General features: G+C 48.8%; 1 protein-coding gene across 1 annotated transcript in view; it reads right to left on the reverse strand.

Moving 5' to 3' along the window:
• CSMD2 (CUB and Sushi multiple domains 2) overlaps positions 1 to 22,858 on the reverse strand; it is a 616,179-nt gene that overhangs the window by 261,172 nt on the left and 332,149 nt on the right. The window contains exons 11-12 of the mRNA XM_059136925.1: positions 10,631 to 10,734; positions 7,140 to 7,252 (exon numbers count right to left, since the gene is read on the reverse strand). Of these exons, the coding sequence (XP_058992908.1) occupies positions 7,140 to 7,252; positions 10,631 to 10,734 (217 nt within the window). The remainder of the gene's footprint in view (positions 1 to 7,139; positions 7,253 to 10,630; positions 10,735 to 22,858) is intronic.

A 22,858-nucleotide genomic window follows, 5' to 3' on the forward strand; every position in this document is an offset into this window, starting at 1 on the left:
GAGTGCCTGCTTCCTCCTCTCTCTCTGCCTGCCTCTCTGCCTACTTGTGATCTCTGTCTGTCAAATAAATAAATAAAATCTTTAAAAAAAAAATTCACTGTGGCAGGACGTGACAGTGAAGAGAGAGGAGGCCACAGAGAGGGTCTCAGGGATATCATGAAGGCCTGGGTCAATGACTGACGAGTCATCTATGTGTTGTTTTGGAGGCTGTGAGCTGCTCAAAGCCAAGGGTCCCATCTCTTCTGCCCTTTGTAGCTCCAGAACCAAGAACAGCGTCTGAGGCATGCTGAGCTGCCCAACCTATTGTTCAATTAGCACAAATTCCTGAGAGTCTGAGACATCTTTGGTGTTTGAGACAACCCTAAGGCATGCCTGGATCTCATGGATTTGCTCAGAACAATCCCACTCCACTTTTCTGCTTCTGATGGGAAGGGAAGCCAGAGGCAAGGGACACAGCACCTCTGCCTCTAGGTGCATTTCGGTGTTTGTGCTTCTCCTCGCAAAGGCTGGCACAAATGGGACGCAGACAGGGGTGGATGAAGTGGGTGACGTGCTTCCCACTCCAACTCCTTCCTCCACAACACTATCATGGGGATGTCACAGCTGAAGGAGGTTAGGAACCAGGGGTGAACGTGGATGCGTAGAGCATCAGGCTTACCTCCAAGCTGTTTGCATTAGCCCCACACTGAAGCTTGCTATCAGCAGAAGCCCATGTATTTTGAGAGTATATCTCACGGACAAATTACTTCCTGCCAATTTTCTCTTCAGTATCATAATGCCAGTTTATTGCAGACTGCTGCTGCACTTGTCGCCTGCCAAATTTTAATGGTACAGCATCCTCTGCTGCTTGCCGCCCCCGCGGGCCAGGACAGACTTGGTTACGGCGTGGATCCCACTGGGCTTTCCTGAGAACAGGCAACTGCTGCCTGTCTCCAACAAAACCCCAGCTCCCAGTGCCTGAGAACGCTTTAAGGGTCTCAGGGAAACTCTGAGTGTCTTAGGAACATGCCTGGTGTTGTTTCTGACCAAAACTGAGAGATTTGGGCCCATTTGCTCATGGGGAGCAAATCAAAAGAAGAGGTGTCCTGAAAATAGTGAAATAATGGACTTGAGGTAGAAAATGGCCTCGTGCTTGAGGCAAGGCAGGGTCCAAAAAGGAGTGGAGCCAGTATTGCAGGTCTGTTGCCCTTGGTCTTCTTTCCAGCCCAGATCATGGCCATCACTTCCAGGAAGCTCACCTGGGCTCCCTGGCAGAGTTAAATTCCAGGGAAGGGGATGGTGGCATTGCCAGCAGCGGGCTAGTCTTGCTTGTGTTCTACCTACTTGCTCTCTCTCAGACTTTATGTTCAAACTCTCAGGGATATCTGACCAACTTCTTTTCCTCCTTTATGCAAGTCTTCGTTTCAGATACCTGCTCCTCCAGGGAGCCATCCCTGATGCCCTCAAGCAAGGTTAGTGGCCCCTCCTTGATATTTCCCCATCTTCTTGCACTTTCTCGACTCTACTGAACATTGCTATGGCTGAGGTGAAGGCACAGATTGTTTTCTTGTCTTCATGGTCCCCATGAACTGAACAGTGTCTGCAACACACAGTAGGGGCTTAGATAATGTTGAATACAAGATGACCTCATTTCCAAGGTGAGTCCCTGCTGTTGGGTGTCCTTTCTTCATAGTTTGTCATGCCCTGATTCTTGATGTCTCCAGGGTCAAGGTCTCGGCTCCTTCCTCCCCTGTGCCAGTCAAATCCCCAGATTTAGCATTAGGCTGCCAGATTCCAGGCTCTGAGTCAGGAAGCGAGGAGACTCCCAGATTGATGCTAAAACTTGTTAGCAAGTTGTATGTAATTTTATAATGTTTCTGGTAAGTGCTAATTGCCTGTTCCTTAAATATTTCTTGTTCTACTGGGAAGCAAAGCAATTGCAACTATGAATGCATTTCCTACAGCTGGCTGCCCCCATGGAGGGGGACTGAATTTTTAGGCTCCGAGTACTCAGATTTTAATGATGCCTGAGTCCTCTCCCCAGCCCTGACCTGCAATTGTGACAAGCAGAACTGGAAGAATTTCTAGAAAATAAGTCCCCCAATTTTCCCACCTAGGGGCTCACACTTTTAATGGGGGGGGGGTGGAGTGATACTGTAGTGCTACCTGTCTGTCCCAAGGAAGCTTCTCTTTACCTGAGCTGGGGCAGAGGGTATATTGATGATGATGGGGCCAGAAGTGCCCTGGAGCATTCTTTATCCACGGATGCCTCATGCTACCTACAGAACATCTATATCACAGTTACCTTCCTATCGCTGAGCCAGGATGTCTATCCTGTATGAGATTCCCCAGAATCTGAATAAAAGGAGGACTAGAATGTGGATGGAGGTCATTCTGAAGCTTTGGGTGCAGGTTGCAAGAGGGGCTACAAGCCTAAGGAAGCAGGGGAGAGAGCGGGATTTTAAATGAGTGTTTCCTAAATGCTGGCCCTATGTTGGGACGTTCATGACACCAAGCCCTCAGGAACCCCCCCCCCCCCCCCCCCCGCGCCGTGAGATCAGTGTTTATCAGTCCCTCTTCACAAGTGAGAGTACCCAGGCTCAAAGATGTGGAAGGACTGGCTAAGACCACACACAGCGCAATGGGGATTATAGATTAGGTCTGTCTGACCCCAAAGCAATGGGGACAGTGGAGAGTGCCTGGCTCCTGTATCTGAGTGCTAGGAAGTTGAGAGGGTGTGAAGGAAGGGTGCTTGATTGTGTTTGTGTAGAAGTCATCACAACTTAATCTGAGAGCTTTTCTAAGCACACTCTGTGTGCCAGGCACTGGGCTCAGCCCTGCAGGCCTGAAGAGATGGACATTCTATACTTCTGCCTAGAATGTGTTCTCAAGAGCCAGAATGTGGCTTAGAATTACTGTAAATGGAGATGGTGAGCTCAGTTTGGATGGAGTTATAGACTGAACGTTTGTGCCTCCCTCAAACTCGTATAGCATATGGAAAAGTTCTGACCTCAAAGGTTCTGGATTTGGAGGCAGGGCCTCTAAGGAAGTAATCAAGGCTAAATGAGGCCATCGGGGTGGGGCCCATATCCAAAAGGATGAGCGTCCTTATAAGAAGCGACACCAGCAAGCTCGCGCTCCCTCCCTCTCTCCCTGTGCGAGTACCAAGGAAAAGTCACGCGAGGACAGTGACAAGGCTGCCCAGACTAGAAATTGGATCAGCCAGAACTTTGACCTTGGATTTCTCGCCTTCAGAACTGTGACAAAATAAATTTCTGTTTCAGCTCCTGGTCTATGGTATTTTTGTTATGTCCACCCAAGAGCAGACTAGCACACATGCCTTGGGTTTGAGATGGCTGAGGAAGAAGTGTATAAAATGTGTCACAGAGAGACTGATATGCAAATGGGGAATAGATTTGGAAGTCGCCAGTGTTTAGATTGAGAGGGAAGCCATGGGAGTAGATGCAATCCACTGTGGAAGGTTCTAGAAAAAGAGGATGGAAAATAGGAGAGACCCTGGGGAAGTGCCTGCTCTGTGGGGGCCATGCAGGAGCTGTGAGGGAGCAGCCAGAGGGGTAGCAGACGAGCAGGAGGTTGCAGGTGGCAGAAGCCCAGAGAGGAAGATGGGTAATCACATTGGGATGCCAGGGGACTTAACCGACCCAGCTTTATTCATAGTAGAGGCTCCTCACCGTGAAGGCAAGAAATGGACAGCTTTTACCCTCCAATAAAAGGTCGAGGGTGGAAGGGACACGAAGGGGAAGGTACATTCCCTACATCCAAACTTTTAATTCCCTACATTTAAATCTCTACATTTAAACTTGCCCAAGTTCTTCTTCCCTGTGGACAAAGTGCAAACTCTTCATGAGGTCTCAAGGTTCTCAGTCACTTGGATCTTTCTCCTGCCACTTCTGCCTCCCTGCCCTCTGCTGCAGCTAGAGTGAACCATCTCATTTCTCAGGCAGTCTGGGGTGTGTAGTGCAGGTGGGAGGCAGGGACGTAGTGCCAGGCCACCTACAAGACAGTGAGGGAGCCAAGTGTTCCCTGGCAGAAGAGGACACACCCTGGAGTGGGAAACAGTGCTGATCACGGAGGCCTCACGTGCAGAGGAACCTCAGTGGTCCCAAGGGAAGACACTTCTCTGAGCCAGACACTGTGCAAGGAGCTCTCTGGGACTCTATTTCACTTTCTTCACAAGGCGTTAAGGTTGCCACTATTCTTTCCATTTTATAAGTAGGAAACTGAGGCTCCGACAGACCACAGGACTTGGCCAATCCCACAGCGGGGACCACGCTGGGATTCATCCGATCTGGTCCAATTTCGGAGTTTGTTTCATCTTCACCTGCCTCTGTGAGCAGGACACACGTAGACCCTTGGATTAATGATGTAAGGTAATGCCAGACTCTCTTCCTAATCTGTCACAAGTCTGAGCAGAGGTCCTGCTGACACCTAGTCTGTGACTAAAAGTCCCACCGCGGATATTTTCAGACTGCTTTAGTTTTCTGTTCTAGTCTGTGATGCTCCTGCTGAGGTTCCAGCACCCAGCGTCATGCTGGTCATGTGACAGGCTCATCATTACCTCTGGCCACGGTGGACACATGATGAACAAAACCCCAACTGGTTGTAATGAGGAGCCTGGGCTCATGCCATATGGCCCATGTAACTGGGGCACAGTGTTGGCTTCTAAGATTTTAAAAGGAATTGAAATTCTGTCACTTTGGAGACCCCTGGTAGAGGGGGGAAACATCATGGGCTTTGAAGCCAGTGAGACATGGAGTTGAATCTTGGCTCTTCCAGGTCCCAGACTTTGTGTGACCCCAGGCAGGACATTCCACCCTTGAGTTCCAAATTCCTCAGTTACAAAACAGCAGCCATCGGCTAGCTGTCACACTGGATAAGATGAAGCAGTTTCACAAACGTGTTTAGCTACAAATCCTTTCTTAAAAGAAGGCTTACAAGGAACAGAAGAGAAGAAAGGAGAAAGCATGGAGGCAGGATCAGAGCCTGCCCTGTTAGGCACACCCTACCTAAACTTGGTGATCCCTGAGGGTACCCCAAATGTATGCATGACAGTTTGAAAACCTTGAGAAAGTTAGCTTAAGTTTCCGGCACAAAACAGGCATTCAATGTTCTGTTCCTTTCTTTTCCGGTGAAACTATGCCAAACAAATCTAATTCCTCTTTCCTACATAACAGCCCTTCAAATATTTAGACGCAGCTCTCAGCTCTCCCCTGAGCCCACTCTTCTCCCAGATGCATTTTCAGGGGGCTCTTAACCTTTCTCACAGGGTTTGACTTCAGTTCTCTCCCAGCATGGTATCAAGGGTCCCCACAATTAGGTCCAATTCTCGATGCCTGGTCAGAACGAGAAACCAGCACCACTGACTCCCTGGGGTAAATTCTAGCTGCTAAGTTCTCAAACATTCACAGAGGACTTGCTATTTATTCTCACTTGCTCTCATCCTGGTGACTTAGCCAGGAGCTCTACCCAACTGAGGTCTTTCTGCACGTTGTTTGCTCACTGCTATACTGTCGTCCCCCTTTCCGGCTCATGCTATTTATGGCTTAACCACGCCATTGATAAAATATGGACAGAATAAGGGCAGGTGGGTGGCACATAGGATAATTCATCCCCACTTCTGGAAACATTCACTGCTGAACATCCAGAGAACTTCAGACATGAGGGAAACTTTTGAAACCCTGAGTCCGAATCCATTCCCATTTTCCAAGTAGCGAGTGTCAGAGCTTGGCCTGAATCCTGATTTCTCTCTGCCATCCCCCATCTGTGTGTGTGTAACTCTATGTACCCGAAGAACCATTTGCTTACCTACCTGTGTCCTCACTCATTAGTCACCCATAATTGCTGTGCAATTCTTAGTTTCACATCCTTGACCACACTTACTCTTCACAGAAGCCCTGGGCGTATTATCACCTCCATGTCCCAGGTGAAGAAACAGAGCCCCAGAGAGGCTCCCTGACCTGCCATGGGGCTAGAAAGGGACAGAACCAGGATGTGAACTCAGCACTTGTCCCCCCATTGGTGCTCTGGCTGCTGTTGTCTCCACTTGATATGTGCCTCCTGTTCTTAGAACAGGACCTCCACTGTCCTAGCCTCCTGAACTGGGAGAGAATAGAGTTCTGTTGTTTTAAGCTGCCCCTCAGTGTGTGGTCCTTTATCCAAGCAGCTGGGCAAAACTGAGAGAACTCCTGTGTACCTAGCTTGGAGACAGAGTACAGGTCTTGGTCCAGGTGGAACCCCAGACCCCTGGGGTGGGGGGGCTCACACTGAGCAGAGTAAGAGCCTTTTGGAGTTATTACCCCCAACTCATCTCATGTAGAATCATCAGGTCTCTGAACAGGGGTGGGGAAAAACCTTCTCTCCCTCATCCTCTGGCCCCTGTCTCTCTGAGTCATTTTCAAGACTCATGGCTCACTTTCTTGATAGAACCTTTCCGGATGTCACACACAGGATGACCGCCCCTTTCTCTGTGCTCCCACTAGCTGTTTGCCACAGATGTCTTGCTTTAATAATAGCGTATGTTTCCTCCTCTGTCTCACCACTGAAGTGCAGACCCTTGCAAGGTCTCAGATCTGATGTGTCTGTTTCCTGAGTGCTGGGCTAGGCTCTGCCACCTACCAAATCTGCTAACCAAATGCTTGGGGATGGCTTCTGCTCCCCTTTCTGCGGGGGTTGGCATTAGCAGTCATCACCAATGGGAAATCTGGAAGCACACAGTAGGTGGATGGTGGAAGTATCCTGGGCCCAGAGTTCACTGTTCCCTTGATGCTGGCTCCCAGTGAGATTCAGGGCACCCTCTTTTGTATCATCCTCGGGTCACCAATGGTGTGTATCTGTCCCTAGCCCTGTGTGCATCACTCAGCTCTATGACACCCAAGTATGGCAGCTTGGGAAGCTCCAGAAGTCTATGGGGTCTTTTAAAGGTCTACACAAGTGATTTATCCCAGATAATCCTCAAAACAATCCAGGAGAACCACTGGCCAAATCAAGTTGAGGCTCAGACAAGTCAAGTAATGTGCTTACGGAGAGGAAGTTAGCGTGGGACACAATCAGAATTCGAACCCAGAGCTTGCTGACGCACATCTGGACCCCAAATCTGACTCCAGAGTGAGTGGATCAGCCCCCCCTCCAGCTGCAGTTACCTTCATAAGAAGCCTTGAATCCCAGGGAGCTGCCGCTGCCATCAGTTTGGAAGAGGAGCCACATTTGATGGTTGGTGCTGACAATGAGATCTGGGACCGACGTACCTGTCAGGCTGTCAGGACAGCAAGATTTAGAGAAGTGCCCCCCACTCTGGCACCCCACAGAATGACTAGGAGCCCTGCCCTGTCAGGTGAATTTGGGCCCCACTCTGTTTAATACTGGAGCCCAATGACGGGTGCTCCAGTGGCTGAGAGACTCATCACCTCTCCCCTCCAGCCACGGGCAAGACTTGTGTTTACGGGTGACCCCCTAGCCCAGACCCCTGGGCTCTCGAGGAAGACCTGGGTCCTTGCTTTCTCAGGGGCCGGGGTTAGCTGTAGCCTGATCGACTGAAGGGGTATCTACACACCTGCCATCTCTGATCTCTCATGTGAACTACCAAAGAAAAGACAGAGACAGAAACCCATTTCCCCAGTCAAGCCCAGCCACTTTTTTTAATAAGACATCTCTTTCAGCTCTATATGGAAATATCAGCTTCCCTATATGAAGAAAGGCTTAAAGTGCAGCCTTCCCTCTGCGGCCACATACTTTCTGAAGAATAGAGTTTAGACATGGGGAGGATTGAGTTCACATTTACGGAATACCTATCCAAGCCAGATAATTTTCCCTCCGTTATCTTATTTAATGATCCCAGTAGCCCAGTGAGATAGGGGCTGTGTTACCCCCATGTTACAGATGAGAAGACAAGGGTGGAAAATGGGTGGTGGCTTTCCCAAGGTCAGCCTGATGGAGAGTGGCAGAGCCAGAGTCCACAGCAGAGGCTGGGCTTTCCAGAAGAAACCTGGTTTCTTCTTGCTGCTGAGACCAAACAGATCACTAGCACAGACCAGGGGGGTGGTGGTGGATGGTGTGATTGGATTAATGGATCTTAATCTCTACTCCATTCTGGGGTCTTAAAGGTTGTGGGGGGCACTGAGTTGGCTGTATGAGATGATAAGGCACAATGTGAGTGCTGTGGGTGTGGGGCTGGGGGAGACACCTGGGTACATTGGACTGGCCCATGTGACATTGCCAGACTAGGGTACTGGCATTCTGCAGGGAGTAAGGATTGCGGCCAAGCCAGGGCTGGCTCCTAACTCTAGGATGGCAGAGTCCATTTGACCCAATCATGACAACAAAGGAGGCCAACCATTCTGCATATGTTTCCCTGAAGTCTGAGATGGATGCTGGCCTATGGAGATCTAAGAGTTGGGGGGAGAGCCCTGGGCTGTTATAGGACTTATTGAGAGCTTTCTCTCTCTCTCTTTTTTTTTTTTTTTTAAAGATTTTATTTATTTATTTGACAGAGAGAAATCACAAGTAGGCAGAGAGGCAGGCAGAGAGAGAGAGAGGAGGAAGAAGGCTCCCTGCTGAGCAGAGAGTCCGATGCGGGACTCGATCCCAGGACCCTGAGATCATGACCTGAGCCGAAGGCAGCGGCTTAACTACTGAGCCACCCAGGCGCCCTTGAGAGCTTTCTCAAAACTTACAGAGACTTGGGTATAAACCCTGGATCAGTCATTCATTTGCCATGGGGCCATGGGCAAGGGACTGAGCCACTCTGGGATTTTTCATTTTGAGTTAAATGAGGGGAACGGGTTATAAGAATCTTTCTGGCTCTGCTCTTCTAAGGTTCTCTGACAGAGCATCCTGGGATTTTTGTCCTGAGAGGAGACAGAGCCAGGATCCTGGCCTTCTGAGCATACCAAGCTGAGGGACCATATAAGGCAGGTGAGAGATGGCAGATACACCAGAAGAGGAATTGAGTATGATGGCTAATTTTATATGTCATTTTGCCTGGGTCATGGGATACCCAGATATCTGGAAAAACATAATTCTGACTGTTTCTGTGAAGATGGCTCTGGATGACTTTAACATTTTAATTGGTAGACTGAGTAAAGCAGATTGCCCTACCCCATATAGATGGGTCTCATCTAATCAGATGAAGAAACATGGAACAAAAAGACTAACCCTCTCCCAAGTAAAAGAGAATTCTTTCTGCCTGCCTGACTTCCATCTGGGACATTGCTTTTTTTTTTTTTTTCCTTCCCTTTTTTCCTGCCTTTGACTTGAACAGAAACATCAGCTCTTCCAGGTCTAGAGCCTGCTGGCCTTTGCACTAAAACTACATCATCAGCTCTCCTAGGTCACAGCTTGCCGACTCACCCTGCAGATCCTGGGACTTGTCAGTGTACATTAGCACGTGAACTAATTCCTTATAATAAATTCCTGGCTTTCTGTGTATATCCTATTTGTTCTGTTTCTCTGGAGAACCCTGATTCATACAGTGGAGTGGGCCAGAAGGAGGATGTCCTCCAGGCTCACATCTCATTCCTTTCTCATAAGAAATTTCAAGTATCAGCCATGCCACCTGATTCCAAGGGTAACGTCGTGAGTCACTTAACTGCCCTGACAGAATTTCTCTGGCAGCTGTGGGGAAGATGTGGGAAGCATCCAGAACAGAACAGCTCCTGCACAAAGCAGCTAGGACTGAAGAGCCATTTCTCCTTCAGCATGAAAACTAAAGGGCACTGGCCTGGGGCTAGCCTGGTGGGGAAGAGCACTGGCACGGGATGCTGTCCTGGACTGAAATCAAAAGGCATGAACTCAAGTGCTGGTTCTGCCACCAACCAGCTTTGCAATGTTTAGGCCTTAGTTTCTCCACCTGTTAAATGGGGATAATGACACAACTAAATGAGATATCTGATGTGCAAGTTCCCTTCCTGGAGCCTGTGCAAGCAGTGGATGTTTGATGTGTGGGAAAGCTTCCCTGCTCCCAACCCCCCTATCTGGGCAAGGGAGATGAGCGAGATCAGGCCGTCTGAGCTGGACCACATGTACTGAACAGGAGTGTTCTCCTGTGTTTATGTCAGGCTGATGGTGGCAGGCAAAGGAAGATCCAACAGAACGGAATCCTAGGATAGCGCATTATCCTCTCCCTTGGTAGACCATGTGACACAAGCCTTTCCTGGCTCAGGAATTGTGGCCACTGTGTGCACAGGGTCCCAAATCCCTGAAACAGCTCATTTCCCAGAGAGTTCTGAGCACACAGGGAGGTCAGCAGCACACTTCTGGACCATCTCTGTCTGGAGTCAGACTTCCACAGATAGACATGGGCTTGAGGAGAAACTAGTGGGTGGCGGAGGAAGGAGCTGCATGAAGCAGCAGCTCACCACGTGGAATGCTCCAGGTGCACACCCAGAACCTCAAATCCCCATCCTCCCTGAGAAACAGTTCCTTCTGCCCACTTCTCCTGGAACTTCCTAGAGAGAATGTGGCCAGGGCTCTGTTTCCTTCCACCAGAGTAGAGGGGCTGTTTCCTTCCACCACACCCCTGGGCTTAATGTGGTGTGACCCTGGGGACCAGACAGGGTGCAGTGTACCATCCCACCACCCCTAGGCCAGGGCCATGTGCTCCCCACCCTCCGGACCAGAGCCCTGCTTCACTTACACGTAGAGAACAGTTTTCTGGTCCCCGTCCTGCCCGCCGTCCCCGACCGTCAGGGTGTCGTAGCCCCTCTCCAAGTCAAAGTCCTCAAAGGCCAGCTTGATCACCTGGGGAGGGATCACGGGGTTAGGGAGCAGGCAGGGGCTGCCGGGAGACACTCATACAGCTGTGAGGAGTTCCCTCCTTAGGTTCCGAAGCCCAGGGTCCCTGGGACACCACCCCACACAGCCTCTGATCCAAACGAAGCATTTCCACACCACCTTTTGGAGTGTGAACTTTCTCTCCAGGCCTTACAGCCTCTGGGGTCCCCTGATGTTTTCCAGAGATGTTCACAGCACATCTGGGAAATTCTGGGGGCTGCCATGACAACATCAGGCACATCTGGCTGCCTGTGAGAAGATTAGATTCTCTCTTCATGCTTTAATGCACAGAAGTCCCCCTGGACTTCGTGGCAATATTTTAGGTTACATGTGGAATCTCAGCCATCTTTTTTTTTTTTTTTTTTTTTTTAAAGATTTTATTTATTTGACAGACAGAGATCACAAGTAGCCAGAGAGGCAGGCAGAGAGAGAGGAGGAAGCAGGCTCCTTGCTGAGCAGAGAGCTCGACGCGGGGCTCGATCCCAGAATCCTGGGATCATGACCTGAGCCGAAGGCAGAGGCCTTAACCCAATGAGCCACCCAGGTGCCCCGAATCTCAGCCATCTTACCTGCCCCCAGGGACCTGCAGAAGTTTCTTTTAGCCCCTCCTCTGCCTGCCTTTCTCTATCCTTTTTTGTTTATTCATTGAATAAATGAATGGTCCAGGAAGGAGGTTTCAACAAAATTCTTCTCTCTTAATTCATTTTAGTTCTGCCTTCTACAATATTTCCTAAGCATCCATCACGTTTCAGGTCTCAACAGTGAGCACAGCCTCTGCCCTTGGTGAGCAGGGGAGACAGAACATACACTGAGAACCACCAAGCCTCTGCTGGGTGGCAGGTATTCCAAAGACGGCTGTAGGTGCACAGAGAAGCCGGGGGCTCATGGAGCCTGCGGTGGGGGCTGTCTGAGGGTTCTGAAGGCTTCGGAAGACGGTCAGGCCACAGGGGGTGCTGGCAGAGGGAAGGACCTGTCCTGAAGAGTCAGATGCATAGGGCCTGAGTTTGGGCAGAAATGGGACATTCCAGAACGAGTATTTGTTATCTGTTGGTGGAAGGTCTGCACAGTGAGCACAGCTGCTAGCTGTTTCATTCTGGGGGACAATGTGGCTGGGCCTCAGTGCAAGGAGGGGACACAGGAAGGTCCAGAACTTAAGAAATTTACTTGGAGCTAAGTCTGAAAGGTCTTAAAAATCTCCCGTGGCCCAAAGAGTTGAAGTTTATCTTGGCAGGGGCATTAAGAAAAGTTTCAAAAAGTGGGTGGCAGTGGCACATTAGTGTTTTAGAAAAATGTCAGTCTGGCTGCTGGTGTGGAAACCGGTGTGGCAGGAGGGAGGCCAGAGGCGGTAGGGAGAGCTCCGTCTAGGTGGGCAGTAGAGGAAGGCGGTGGGCATGGAAAACACCGACAGGTCCTGGCAGTGTTCAGGGCTTTGTGACTGTGTGGGTGTGGGGACCAAGGGACGGGGAGGGATTCAGGATGACCTGTGGGTCCCTGGAAGAGTGAGAGGTATTGCCATGCACAAAATGGGACACGGGGAGGCTCCACTCCTAATGGTTACTCTGGGCTTCTTTTTGCCTGTTCCGTTTTTTTTTTTTTTAAGTTTTTATTTAAATTCCAGTTAGTGAACATTCAGAGTAATATCAGTTTTAGGGATACAATACAGTGATACCACACTTCCATACAATACCCGGTGGTCAGCATAGCAAGGGTGCCCCTCAATCCCATACCCTATTCCCCCCCCCCCCCCCGGCTTCTGGTAACCATCAGGCTGTTCTCTAGAGTCTGTTTCTTGGTTTGCCTCTCTTTTTTCTCACCCTATGATTGTTTCGTGTCTTGAATTCCATGTATAAATGAAATCACATGGTATAGTCTTTCTCTGACTGACTTGTTTTGCTCAGTAGTATACTCTCTAGATCCACCTACGTCCTTACAAATGGCAAGATGACATTCTTTTTAAGGGGTGAGTAATACTCCACTGCAGACATTGTCCACATCTTCTCTATCCACTCATCTGCAGCTCCAGTGTGATGAAGAGCTTCCATCTCCAGTGGGAAGGCTGAAGATGTTACTCTGTGTTCTGTTGTACAGCTCAAGAAATAGAGAATTCTATGGATAGATGTTCCCTATTGTGAAGGCCTCCTCTATGGGAACCTACATACTGCTAGGGTGCTGGTACAGCCTCACCCCCAGTGCCCTCAGGGACCTCAGAAGCCACCGTCTGCTACACTGGTTCATCAGCCCAGCTGCCATGTCCGAGGCCCCTCCATACTGGGCATGGCGTTCTTATGAGCATCTCTGTATAAGAACACCTGCGAGCACAGAACAGGATAGCGGAGGAGATGAGTGGCACTGGTTGGAAGAAAGGTTAAAGGATGCTTTAAAGGAGAGCGATCTCTGGGCTGTGGCAGTCACATGGGGGAGTGGGGAGGTAGGCCTGCAGCAGGCAACAGCTGGGGTGTGTTAGGAAGGAGGAATGGCACAGAACAGTCAGCAGTGAGTGGGGATGCCTTTACCCCTGTGGTTGTCCCATTTTAGGCCAGCTCACCCCTCTCACTCCCTGATGGCCCACGGCATCACCACAGGACCATCTGCTCGGCCCGGAATCTCCTTCTCCTCTCACCCTCCCTGGTCCTGGTCCTGTCCTGACATCACCATCTCTAAGCCAGACACACACTGAGGGGCCCAGTGTATCTGCTCCCTGCGGCCCTCCCCATTGCAAGTCAGTGTGGCTCCCTGAGCTCCTGGGTACCCCCTTATACTGGCCAGTTCCAACTGTGGTTTGCACAGACCCCTCCTTCCCTGCTGGCTCTGCTAGCAACGTCTCTTCCCCCAGGCCCTGTCTTCACCAGGTGCTCCCATACCCCTCCCTCACCTCTGGGTCCGCATTTACCTACCGCTCTGGTACTAATCTGTTTACCCGCTCCTCCACTACACCGGGAACTTCTGGGGGGGTAGGGGGAGTAGGGACCAGTCTTCCTGCCTCTGATGCCCCTGCCTGTCACTGTACCAGCCACAGTCCAGGGACTTAGATAGTGCTGAACCAGAGAATGTTTTCCAAACCGTTTCTGGTTTTCCTGCATGGAACAATGGCTAGGCCCTCGGTCCCCCACCAGAGTTACTGTCTAGAACAAAGACTGGCAAACCATTTCTGTAAAGGCCCACAGAGTAATTATTTTGCCCTGTGCAGACACCTATGCTGCTGTAGCATGAATGTACCCATAGACAGCATGCACACAATTTAAAAAATCAAGCAATGAACTAGTTTGAGCCCAGAGGGGCAAGCCTGTTGACTCCCGGTCAACGAAATTCTTTGAGACACTTAATCATAGTTCTTGATCAAGTTCTCTTACAAGCATGGACCCTCTACCACATGCTCGACACTGTTTGGGGCAGTTAGGACACATCAGTTCAGGGAAACTCACAACAACCGCAACTACAAATACCTCCATTTTACAAATGGAAAAGCCCAGGCACAGAGATGTTATGCCACTTGCCTAAGATCACACAGCTGAGTGGTAGAACTGGGCCTCACCAGCAGCCAGAGGCCAGACTCTTTGTCACTCACTGCCTCACAGCAGCTCTAGCGAGGTCTCGGGTCCACCAGGTAGGGACCACAACTGACCCTCTCAAACCTTCCCTAAGCTCTTTTGCTGAATCCCAGCAGCCTGGCAAACACTTGATGCGTATAAAATAGTGCAAGGGTGCAGTGCCTTCTGCAGGAGGAGGGGCCTGGTCTCTGCAGGGAGTGATGGTCCTGGAGGCACCCTCTTGCCACCATGACCCCCTTGCAGCCAGCCTCGGGGCAGAGGATACTGGCTTAGCGAGCCACCTCCAAAAGAGGGAGTGTGGGATTATTATGTCTATGATGGGAAAATACTGCTTTGAAGGCCAGAACCCAGAGCCATAAAATGATTCACATCACTGGTCAGAGCAGCCATTGATGTGAACAATATTTTAGAGCCTCTGACCCTAACGCAGGGGCTAATTACACCAAGTAGACTGTACGACAGACATAACATTGCAGTGTTGGGACAGTCCCCCCGTGCACCATGTACTGATGCTTTCATTTTTTTTTTTTCTCCTCTCTTTGGCCTTTGTTTAAAGGCAGGAACCTATAATGACTCATTAACTGACATGCAGATCAATCAAACTCGCAAAGTGTCTTTCTGAGGCAAGGAGAGTGGCAGCACATGAAATAGGCGTGATCAAAGAGGCATATTTGTACATGGCTCAGATACCCAATTTACACCCATCAGATAAAAGGATAAATGAACCCATCATCTAGGATGTAATTACTGAGCATCTGCCATGTGCCAAGCACCGAGCCAGCTGTTCCCCAGAAGTTATCTCACTTGCCTAGCAATGTAGAACAGAATCCCAAAGCTGAGAGCATGGGGCAGGCGGTGAGTGCTGGGGATCACAAAGAAGGGGGAGACGAGAGGGGGTATGTGGAGGAGGTGGGTGCGCTGGGCCTCACAGGATGGAGAAGGGTGGGGGTTCCGTGCAGGAGATGTGGTGAGCGGTGAACTGGGAGCAAAAAGTAGGGCAGGCAGCTGGAGCAGGAGAGGGGTGGAGGGTGAGAACAGCCTGGCTGAGTCTGTAGTTGGCTTATACCTGGCGGGCCTGAATGGATGGGCTGGACTTGATGGTGAAGACGAGGGGAAGCTACACCTCAGCATGGAAGGGAGAACTGTTGGCAGGGAGACTTGCCGGGAGGCTACTCCCAGGCCTGGGAATGGCAGGAGGGCTTCGAGGGAGCCTGAGCTTGTGTTTGGTGCACAGTGTGGGGATGGGGGGGTGGGCCAGGGCCAGGGGTCTGGAGACCATAGCCTCAGCATATAGCTGCCTTCCTGGAACAGTGGGGGATGGGAGCAACAGCAAAGGGAGTGCCCTCCCTGGATCCTGGAGACAGCCCTTGCTTCCTGAACACTGCCTGAGATCACCCAAAGGACTGAGATCCTGGGCCTGCCAGCCTGTGCCCAATGTCTTGGGGAGGCTGCAGAGGATCTGACAGCTCACAGGCATTTTTTTTTTTTTTTTTTGAAGCTGGAGTCCAAAAGACCTAACCTGAGACAGTTTTGTCCAGAGACCGAATTTTTCTAAGAGCCTCCTTGTTGGGCTCCCAGTCTCTGCTGCCATCCTTCACTCTGTACCCAAACTCTGTGCCCCAGGATCCTTTAGAGCAGGGGTTGGAGAACCATGGCCCTTGGGCCACATCTGGTTTATGGACTGTTATTATATGGTCCCTTGAATTAGGAAGTGTTACATTTTTAAAGGTTTAAAAAAAACAAAGCACTACAAAGAAAAATGTGTAACAAAAACTTCACATGGTCTTCAAAGCCTAAAATATTTATTATCTGGCTCTTTACAGAAAAGGTTTGCTGACCTCTGGCATAGAGCGAGATTCAAACTGGGTTCCCAGGTACCCCAAAGTTACATAAAGTTACCTAAGCAGCCATGAACCAAGGGAGAGCAGGAGCCAGAGTCAGTACAGCCCTGCTCTTACCAAAGCAGTTCCTTCTGATCTATTTCATGTTTTGGGATTCTGTGACAGACATGGACAGTGGTTTTTTCAATGTCTCTCCCTTTTTTTTATCCATATTTAACAGAACTCTGAGTTTGGAGAGAGACAACATACTTAGCTAACCTCAGAGCTAAGGACAGCTAAGTAGTGGGTTCTGGGCAATGACACACAGCTGAAGAGCCCTCATGGGATTTTCCTACCTCTTTCTCCTTGCTTTCCTGGAATGCACATGTGAGGACTGAGCTGGAGCAGCCTTCTTGTGATCATGAGAAGAGAGAATGGCACACAGAGAATGGCAGAGGGAAAACCCGAAGGTGCTGGAGACACTGAAGGAACTGCTAAACCAGCCCTGGACTCCTCACCTCTGGACCTTTGGTATATGGGGAAATAAACTGTGTTTTGTTTCAGCTTCTGTGGAGGCATTTTCTGTAGTTCATAGCCAATCACAGCCTAAGAGCTACAGGTTCTGAAGAAAGACTTTTCATCTTTCCATCAGGATAAAGCTTAGCACCTTGGCAAGGACAACCTAGGCTGAAATGGCTTTCCTAGCTAGTTAGAGCTCCATTCTACAATGCTCTGCCCTAGTCTCATTTCCCCTTTTCCTCCTCAGAGCACTTCTCTGAGCCCCTGAGGGCTGACCTTGGCTGAACCAGCCTTGGCTTATGAATTCTGCTGTCAGTTTGACCATTAGCTCCATGAAAGGAAGGGAATATTCTTTTCTTGGGCACAGCCTGCATAATGATTTCTGGCTGGACCTTGCTGAGGTCCAGTGTGGGGAAGAGGGGAGGCCAGTGGGAAGCTGACCTTAACCTCAGGAGTTAAAACATGACAGTCTCCAGCACCCTTGAGGAGGCTGGGAAAGAAAGCTCAGGGCAGAGACGGAAAACTTTCAGATGTTCTGGAATTTTCAGGGGTTGGAGAACCATGGCCCTTGGGCCACATCTGGCTTATACACTGTTATTATATGGCCCCTTAAGTTAGGAGAGTAGTAAACCTGTTCATCCATTCATTGGCTCTTTACTCACTGACTGATGATTTCATTTATTCATGTAGTCATTCAATAGTTAAAATGCACTTGCCAGGTGCTGGGTTTTGGAGAGGCAACAATAGGCAAGTTAAACATGGCCACTGCTCTGAGAGATCCCACAGTCTAGAAGAGGAGATGCATGAGTCTATGGAAAACACCATAGAGTGTGATGGGTGCTGGAGTTGGGGAAGCAAACAGATGGAACAATATGAGGGCCACAGAAAGTCCTGGCTAGAGGAGGACCAGGGCTTGCCTTCAAGAACAGAAGAGGGGGTGTGAGGATACCAAGATCACAGCCAGGTGTGGGGAGAGAGGAATGCCCAGAGGTGATGTGAGGTGAGGACAATTGTGAGAGGAACAGAATCAGGTTGAGGACTTGGAGGAGGCCATTAAGGGGTGATGAGGAATGGGCTTGGGGGTACTTAGAGGAAAGTCCTCTGGTGGCCAGCTAGCATCTCATACAAGGCCCAGCACAGAGTGGGCACAAGTCAATGTTAGCTGAATGAATAACTGAGTGAGCAAATGGGCTAACAAATGTGTTCCTGGCATTTTCACTAGCAAGCAATCATTTGCCCAGAGAGGGATTTCCCAATTCTTCAGATGCACAAAGGGAAGAAGGACACTGGTTATCCCGGAGGAGGAAATAATAAAAAATAATCCTGTTATGGAGTATTATGCCTCCATCAGAAAGGACGAATACCCAACTTTTGTAGCAACATGGACGGGACTGGAAGAGATTATGCTGAGTGAAATAAGTCAAGCAGAGAGAGTCAATTATCATATGGTTTCACTTATTTGTGGAACATAACAAATAGCATGGAGGACATGGGGAGTTAGAGAGGAGAAGGGAGTTGGGGGAAATTGGAAGTGGAGGTGAATCATGAGAGACTATGGACTCTGAAAAACAATCTGAGGGGTCTGAAGTGGAGGGGGGGTGGGAGGTTGGGGTACCAGGTGTTGGGTATTATAGAGGGCACGGATTGCATGGAGCACTGGGTGTGGTGAAAAAATAATGATACTGTTATGCTGAAAATAAATAAATGAAAAAAAAAAACAACCCTGTTATCTTTGGCTTTGAAGTTCATGAAATGAGCTTTTCTTTCTCTCTCAGGTCCATGCCCTCCTCCCCTACTCTTCCTCGCCACCCCCCCCATCTGCCTTGCTTTTACTTCTTCTCTTGTATAGGTGGATAGACTTTCCTGCTCAAACCCAGCGAGGTTCACATACAAATCAGATTATATATAGGTCTCAAGTTCATACTGAGGAGCTGCAAAAGAAAGGCAGATGTGTGCAGGTAGGACACGAGTCTGGGCTTCAGTTCTGACTGCAGAAATTCCATCAGTGTGTCTTCTGGGAAGCCCAGGTGAGAGGTTCTGACAGGAGTCAGCCCAAGGGCCCCATGGGGGCAGGGCTACACCTGAGGAGCTATGTGACATGGGGACAGAGCTCCTCTGTCAATCATTAATGTATTCAAACATCTGCCATGTTCCTCCTGTGCCAAGCACTGTCCCTGCTTTCAGGGTGCTCTTGGGCTGTGCGGGAAGGAGAGTCTAAACCCAGTGTGACATGATATATACACAGACAAAAGGTGCTGATGCAATGCTGTAGGAATGGAGGAAGAACCAAGACCTGGTGAAATTAAGAGGGCTTCTCAGAAGAGGAGGTATTTGGACTGTGTGTCAAAGAGGGACAGAAACTTGCCTAGAGGGGAAGGGAAGGCACACTGGGACTGGTGTGTCCAGACAGAGGTCTGAAAGGACTGCATGTGTCTATGAATCAGGAGTTCAGCATGGTTGAAGCCAGGGCTGCCTGAGTGGGGGACTAGGAGGGGAGTCCCTCTGTGTGCTTTGCTGTGAGGCAAGGGGATTATTGTTTAGCACACAAGCTTGGCTGGTCACAGCCACCAGCATGCCCTTTCAAGGTATGGCTCCAGGCACCCATCCCAGATCCACAGAATCCTATCTTGGAGGAAAGAGTTCTGGAATTTGTGTCTTAAGTTCTCTCCAGGTATTTCTGAAGATTAGAAATAGTACTGTTTTTCAGAGTCCATAGTCTCTCATGATTCACCTCCCCTTCCAATTTCCCTCAACTCCCTTCTCCTCTCTAACTCCCCTTGTCCTCCATGCTATTTGTTATGCTCCACAAATAAGTGAAACCATATGATAATTGACTCTCTCTGCTTGACTTATTTCACTCGGCATCATCTCTTCCAGTCCCATCCATGTTGCTACAAAAGTTGGGTATTCATCCTTTCTGATGGAGGCATAATACTCCATAGTATACTTGGGCCACATCTTCCTTATTCATTCGTCCGTTGAAGGGCATCTTGGTTCTTTCCACAGTTTGGCGACCGTGGCCATTGCTGTTATAAACATTGGGGTACAGATGGCCCTTCTTTTCACGTCATCTGTATCTTTGGGGTAAATACCCAGTAGTGCAATTGCAGGGTCATAGGGAAGTTCTATTTTTAATTTCTTGAGGAATCTCCACACTGTTCTCCAAAGAGGCTGCACCAACTTGCATTCCCATCAACAGTGTAAGAGGGTTCCCCTTTCTCCACATCCTCTCCAACACATGTTGTTTCCTGTCTTGCTAATTCTGGCCATTCTAACTGGTGTAAGGTGGTATCTCAATGTGGTTTTAATTTGAATCTCCCTGATGGCTAGTGATGATGAACATTTTTTTCATGTGTCTGACAGCCATCTGAAAACAATCTGAGGGTTTTGAAGAGGTGGGGGGTGGAAGGTTGGGGGAACCAGGTGGTGGGTATTGGAGAGGCCATCGATTGCATGGAGCACTGGGTGTGGTACAAAAAACAATGAATACCGTTACGCTGAAAATAAATTTAAAAAATTTAAAAAAAGAAATAGTATTGTGAGTAGAATGACTCTAAGAACTAAGATAGCCCAAATGGCCAAGGTGGGGCTTACATTTTTCAAGGACATCTCAATCAAAGGGAGAATGTGGAGCCACTTGGAGTGGGCCAACTTCACTTGCTCTGAGCCTTCTTTCTTCTCCCTGAATCTGCCAAGGTTCCAAGAGGATGGCCTGGATATTTTTTAATTGCTTCATTCTTAGTTTACTGAGTAGAAACATAACCCTCACCTGCCACCCCATTAAGACTGTTAAGTTCTTATCCTCACAATGTGTTGCTGCGTGGTCCATATGTATTCAGTCAATGCTGGTATCTTGACATATTCTTGGCCATTTCTACACCAGAGAATTTCGTTTCTCTTTGGACATTCTTATAGCCCTTGGGGGGCCCTAGTTACTGGAACATTCACAGCTCCCTCTCAAGCTCAGCCCACAGGAGGTCCTACAAGGAGGATGGAATTCTAGCAAGAGTCCTCATGTCCACGGATATCCAGGTGCCTGGGATGAGTAATCATCTCAGGATCATAAGGAGGGGCAGACATTTGTCCTGCTGTGCATGCTTGCAGGCAAAACCCCAGCTTCTCCTCCTAGTACCATCCTTCTTCTCCTGTTCCATGCAAGATAGTCCCTGCATTCTCAGTCCCAAGTGACTCTCACTTACTTCAGATCCTCCTACAACCTCACCCTCTTCCTCTTCACCTGCTCTGCCCTTAGCCTGCAAACATACTCCAGTTTCCAACATTCTAAACAAACACTCTAAGTAGCCCTAAGCTTTCTGTCCACTTTACCTCCCTCTCATGCTCTTGCTCCTTCCTTCACATCACCTTGAAACTTGTCAGAGTGGCTGTCTGGACTCCTTACTCCTAGAGCCTCCTTTCCTGCCCATTCTCTCCTCATCTTGTGGCTGTTTCTGTCCTCAAAGCTTCACTGAAAGGTTCTCTTTCAAAGCCAAAGCCAATGGTTTCTTTTCTGTCCTTTTCCAGCAACAGTTGCTTCTTACCACCATTGTCAGGCATATTCTGGTTGGAAACTTTCTCCTTCTGTGGCATGATTCTCCTCCTACCTTACGCTGTACTTCCTCTGTGTCTTAGACTGGATTTCTTTTCTCTCTAAGGGTGGTGTTTCCAGATCCATTCGGAATCTTCCTCTTCTCTTTGCTTTCTTCAGGAAGTGTTGTCTACTCGTTAGGCTTCTATTCTCACCCAAGTGTTGAGAAGGTAACACTCAATCTCTCTATTAAACCCGGATTTACCCAGTTTCCAACTGGGTAACATCTAAATGTCACTGCATGAAACACAGCCACTTCAAATATACCATGTTTTCCTCTTGACCCTGTAAAGCATGTCTCTCCCTTTCCATTTCCTTTTAAAGCCTCCCATTGGTCCAAGTCAGAAAGTATTGCACATCATTCATTTGCTCACTGAATCAATGTTTTCCTTGTGTCCACTATGTGCCAGGCACTGTGCTGGTCACCTGGGATACAATGTTGGATAAGACCTTCCTCCTCCCTCCATCCTCATATCCAGTCAGTCACCAAGTTGCATTCCATTCCCTACAGTTCTCTTAAATATCTCTCCCCTCCATGTTTCCAAAACCTTGGTGATTGTCTCCATTTTTCTTACTTGGGTAACTGTTTCTGCCTCCTAACTGGTCTTGTTCCTTCCAGGATCCCTCTGAAATCCTCTCCACTGCTGCCAGAATCATTTCAAAAATTCAGACCTTCCTGATGTTGCTCTTGTTCAGAAGAAAGGATGACCCTCATCTTTTCCAAGGCTGATCTCAGTGCTGTCAGTCCCATGCCCTCCCATTTTTCCTGGGACCTTGTTCCATCCAGCAGCATAGTCCAACTGGTGAAAGCATGGGCAGTAGAACCACAAAGACTGGGTTTAAATCCTGGTGCTGTTACTTATTGGCTATGACAGTGGCTCAGTTTCCTACCCATTAATCTATCTATGATTCAGTTTCCTCATCTATCATGTGGGTTTCTTACCACCTAATTAATTGTGCTATGAAGAGAATGAAATAAAATCAGTTATAGAGAAGGCTTAGTTCAGCCTTCTCTACTGTATGGCATATGACATGCATACAGTAAGACATAACTATTGTTGTTACTACTAATAATTTAACATTCTGCTCTTAAAAATCTGTTTCAGGACAAAACCCAAGGCTCTATGCTGAGCATATAGGTTCCATATGATCTGGGTCCAGTGAACTTTCCATCCTCATCTTGACCCAGACATGTTGAATTCCTTTTAGTTCTGAGAGGTTGTTCTAAACCTCAGTGCCTTTGCACATGCATCCACTCAGATACGGATTTCCAAGCCTACTCATCCTTGCAGACCCTGCTCGAATGTGAAAAGTTCCCTGACATTCCAGTTAGTGGCCCCTTCCAATATTTTCTATGATAGCAAACTGGACACTCCTCCATCAGCATTTACCCATACTCTAGTTTTTTATTTAAGTGCCTGTCATCTTTCCTATGTACATGTTCCTCAAGGGCAGAGATCATATCTATAGTCAATGAATGAGTGAGTGCTCATCTCATAAGAAATACTGTGAACTTGGAGAGACTAGGCTTTTCACTGAGGAGCACATTACAAGGGTGATTGGACATGCAGTCCTCAGACACACCTGTATCTCGCCTGTGGGTCAGTGACTAGGATTAG

Source organism: Mustela lutreola, chromosome 10, assembly GCF_030435805.1.
Source record: "Mustela lutreola isolate mMusLut2 chromosome 10, mMusLut2.pri, whole genome shotgun sequence".
Classification (NCBI taxonomy): domain Eukaryota; kingdom Metazoa; phylum Chordata; class Mammalia; order Carnivora; family Mustelidae; genus Mustela; species Mustela lutreola.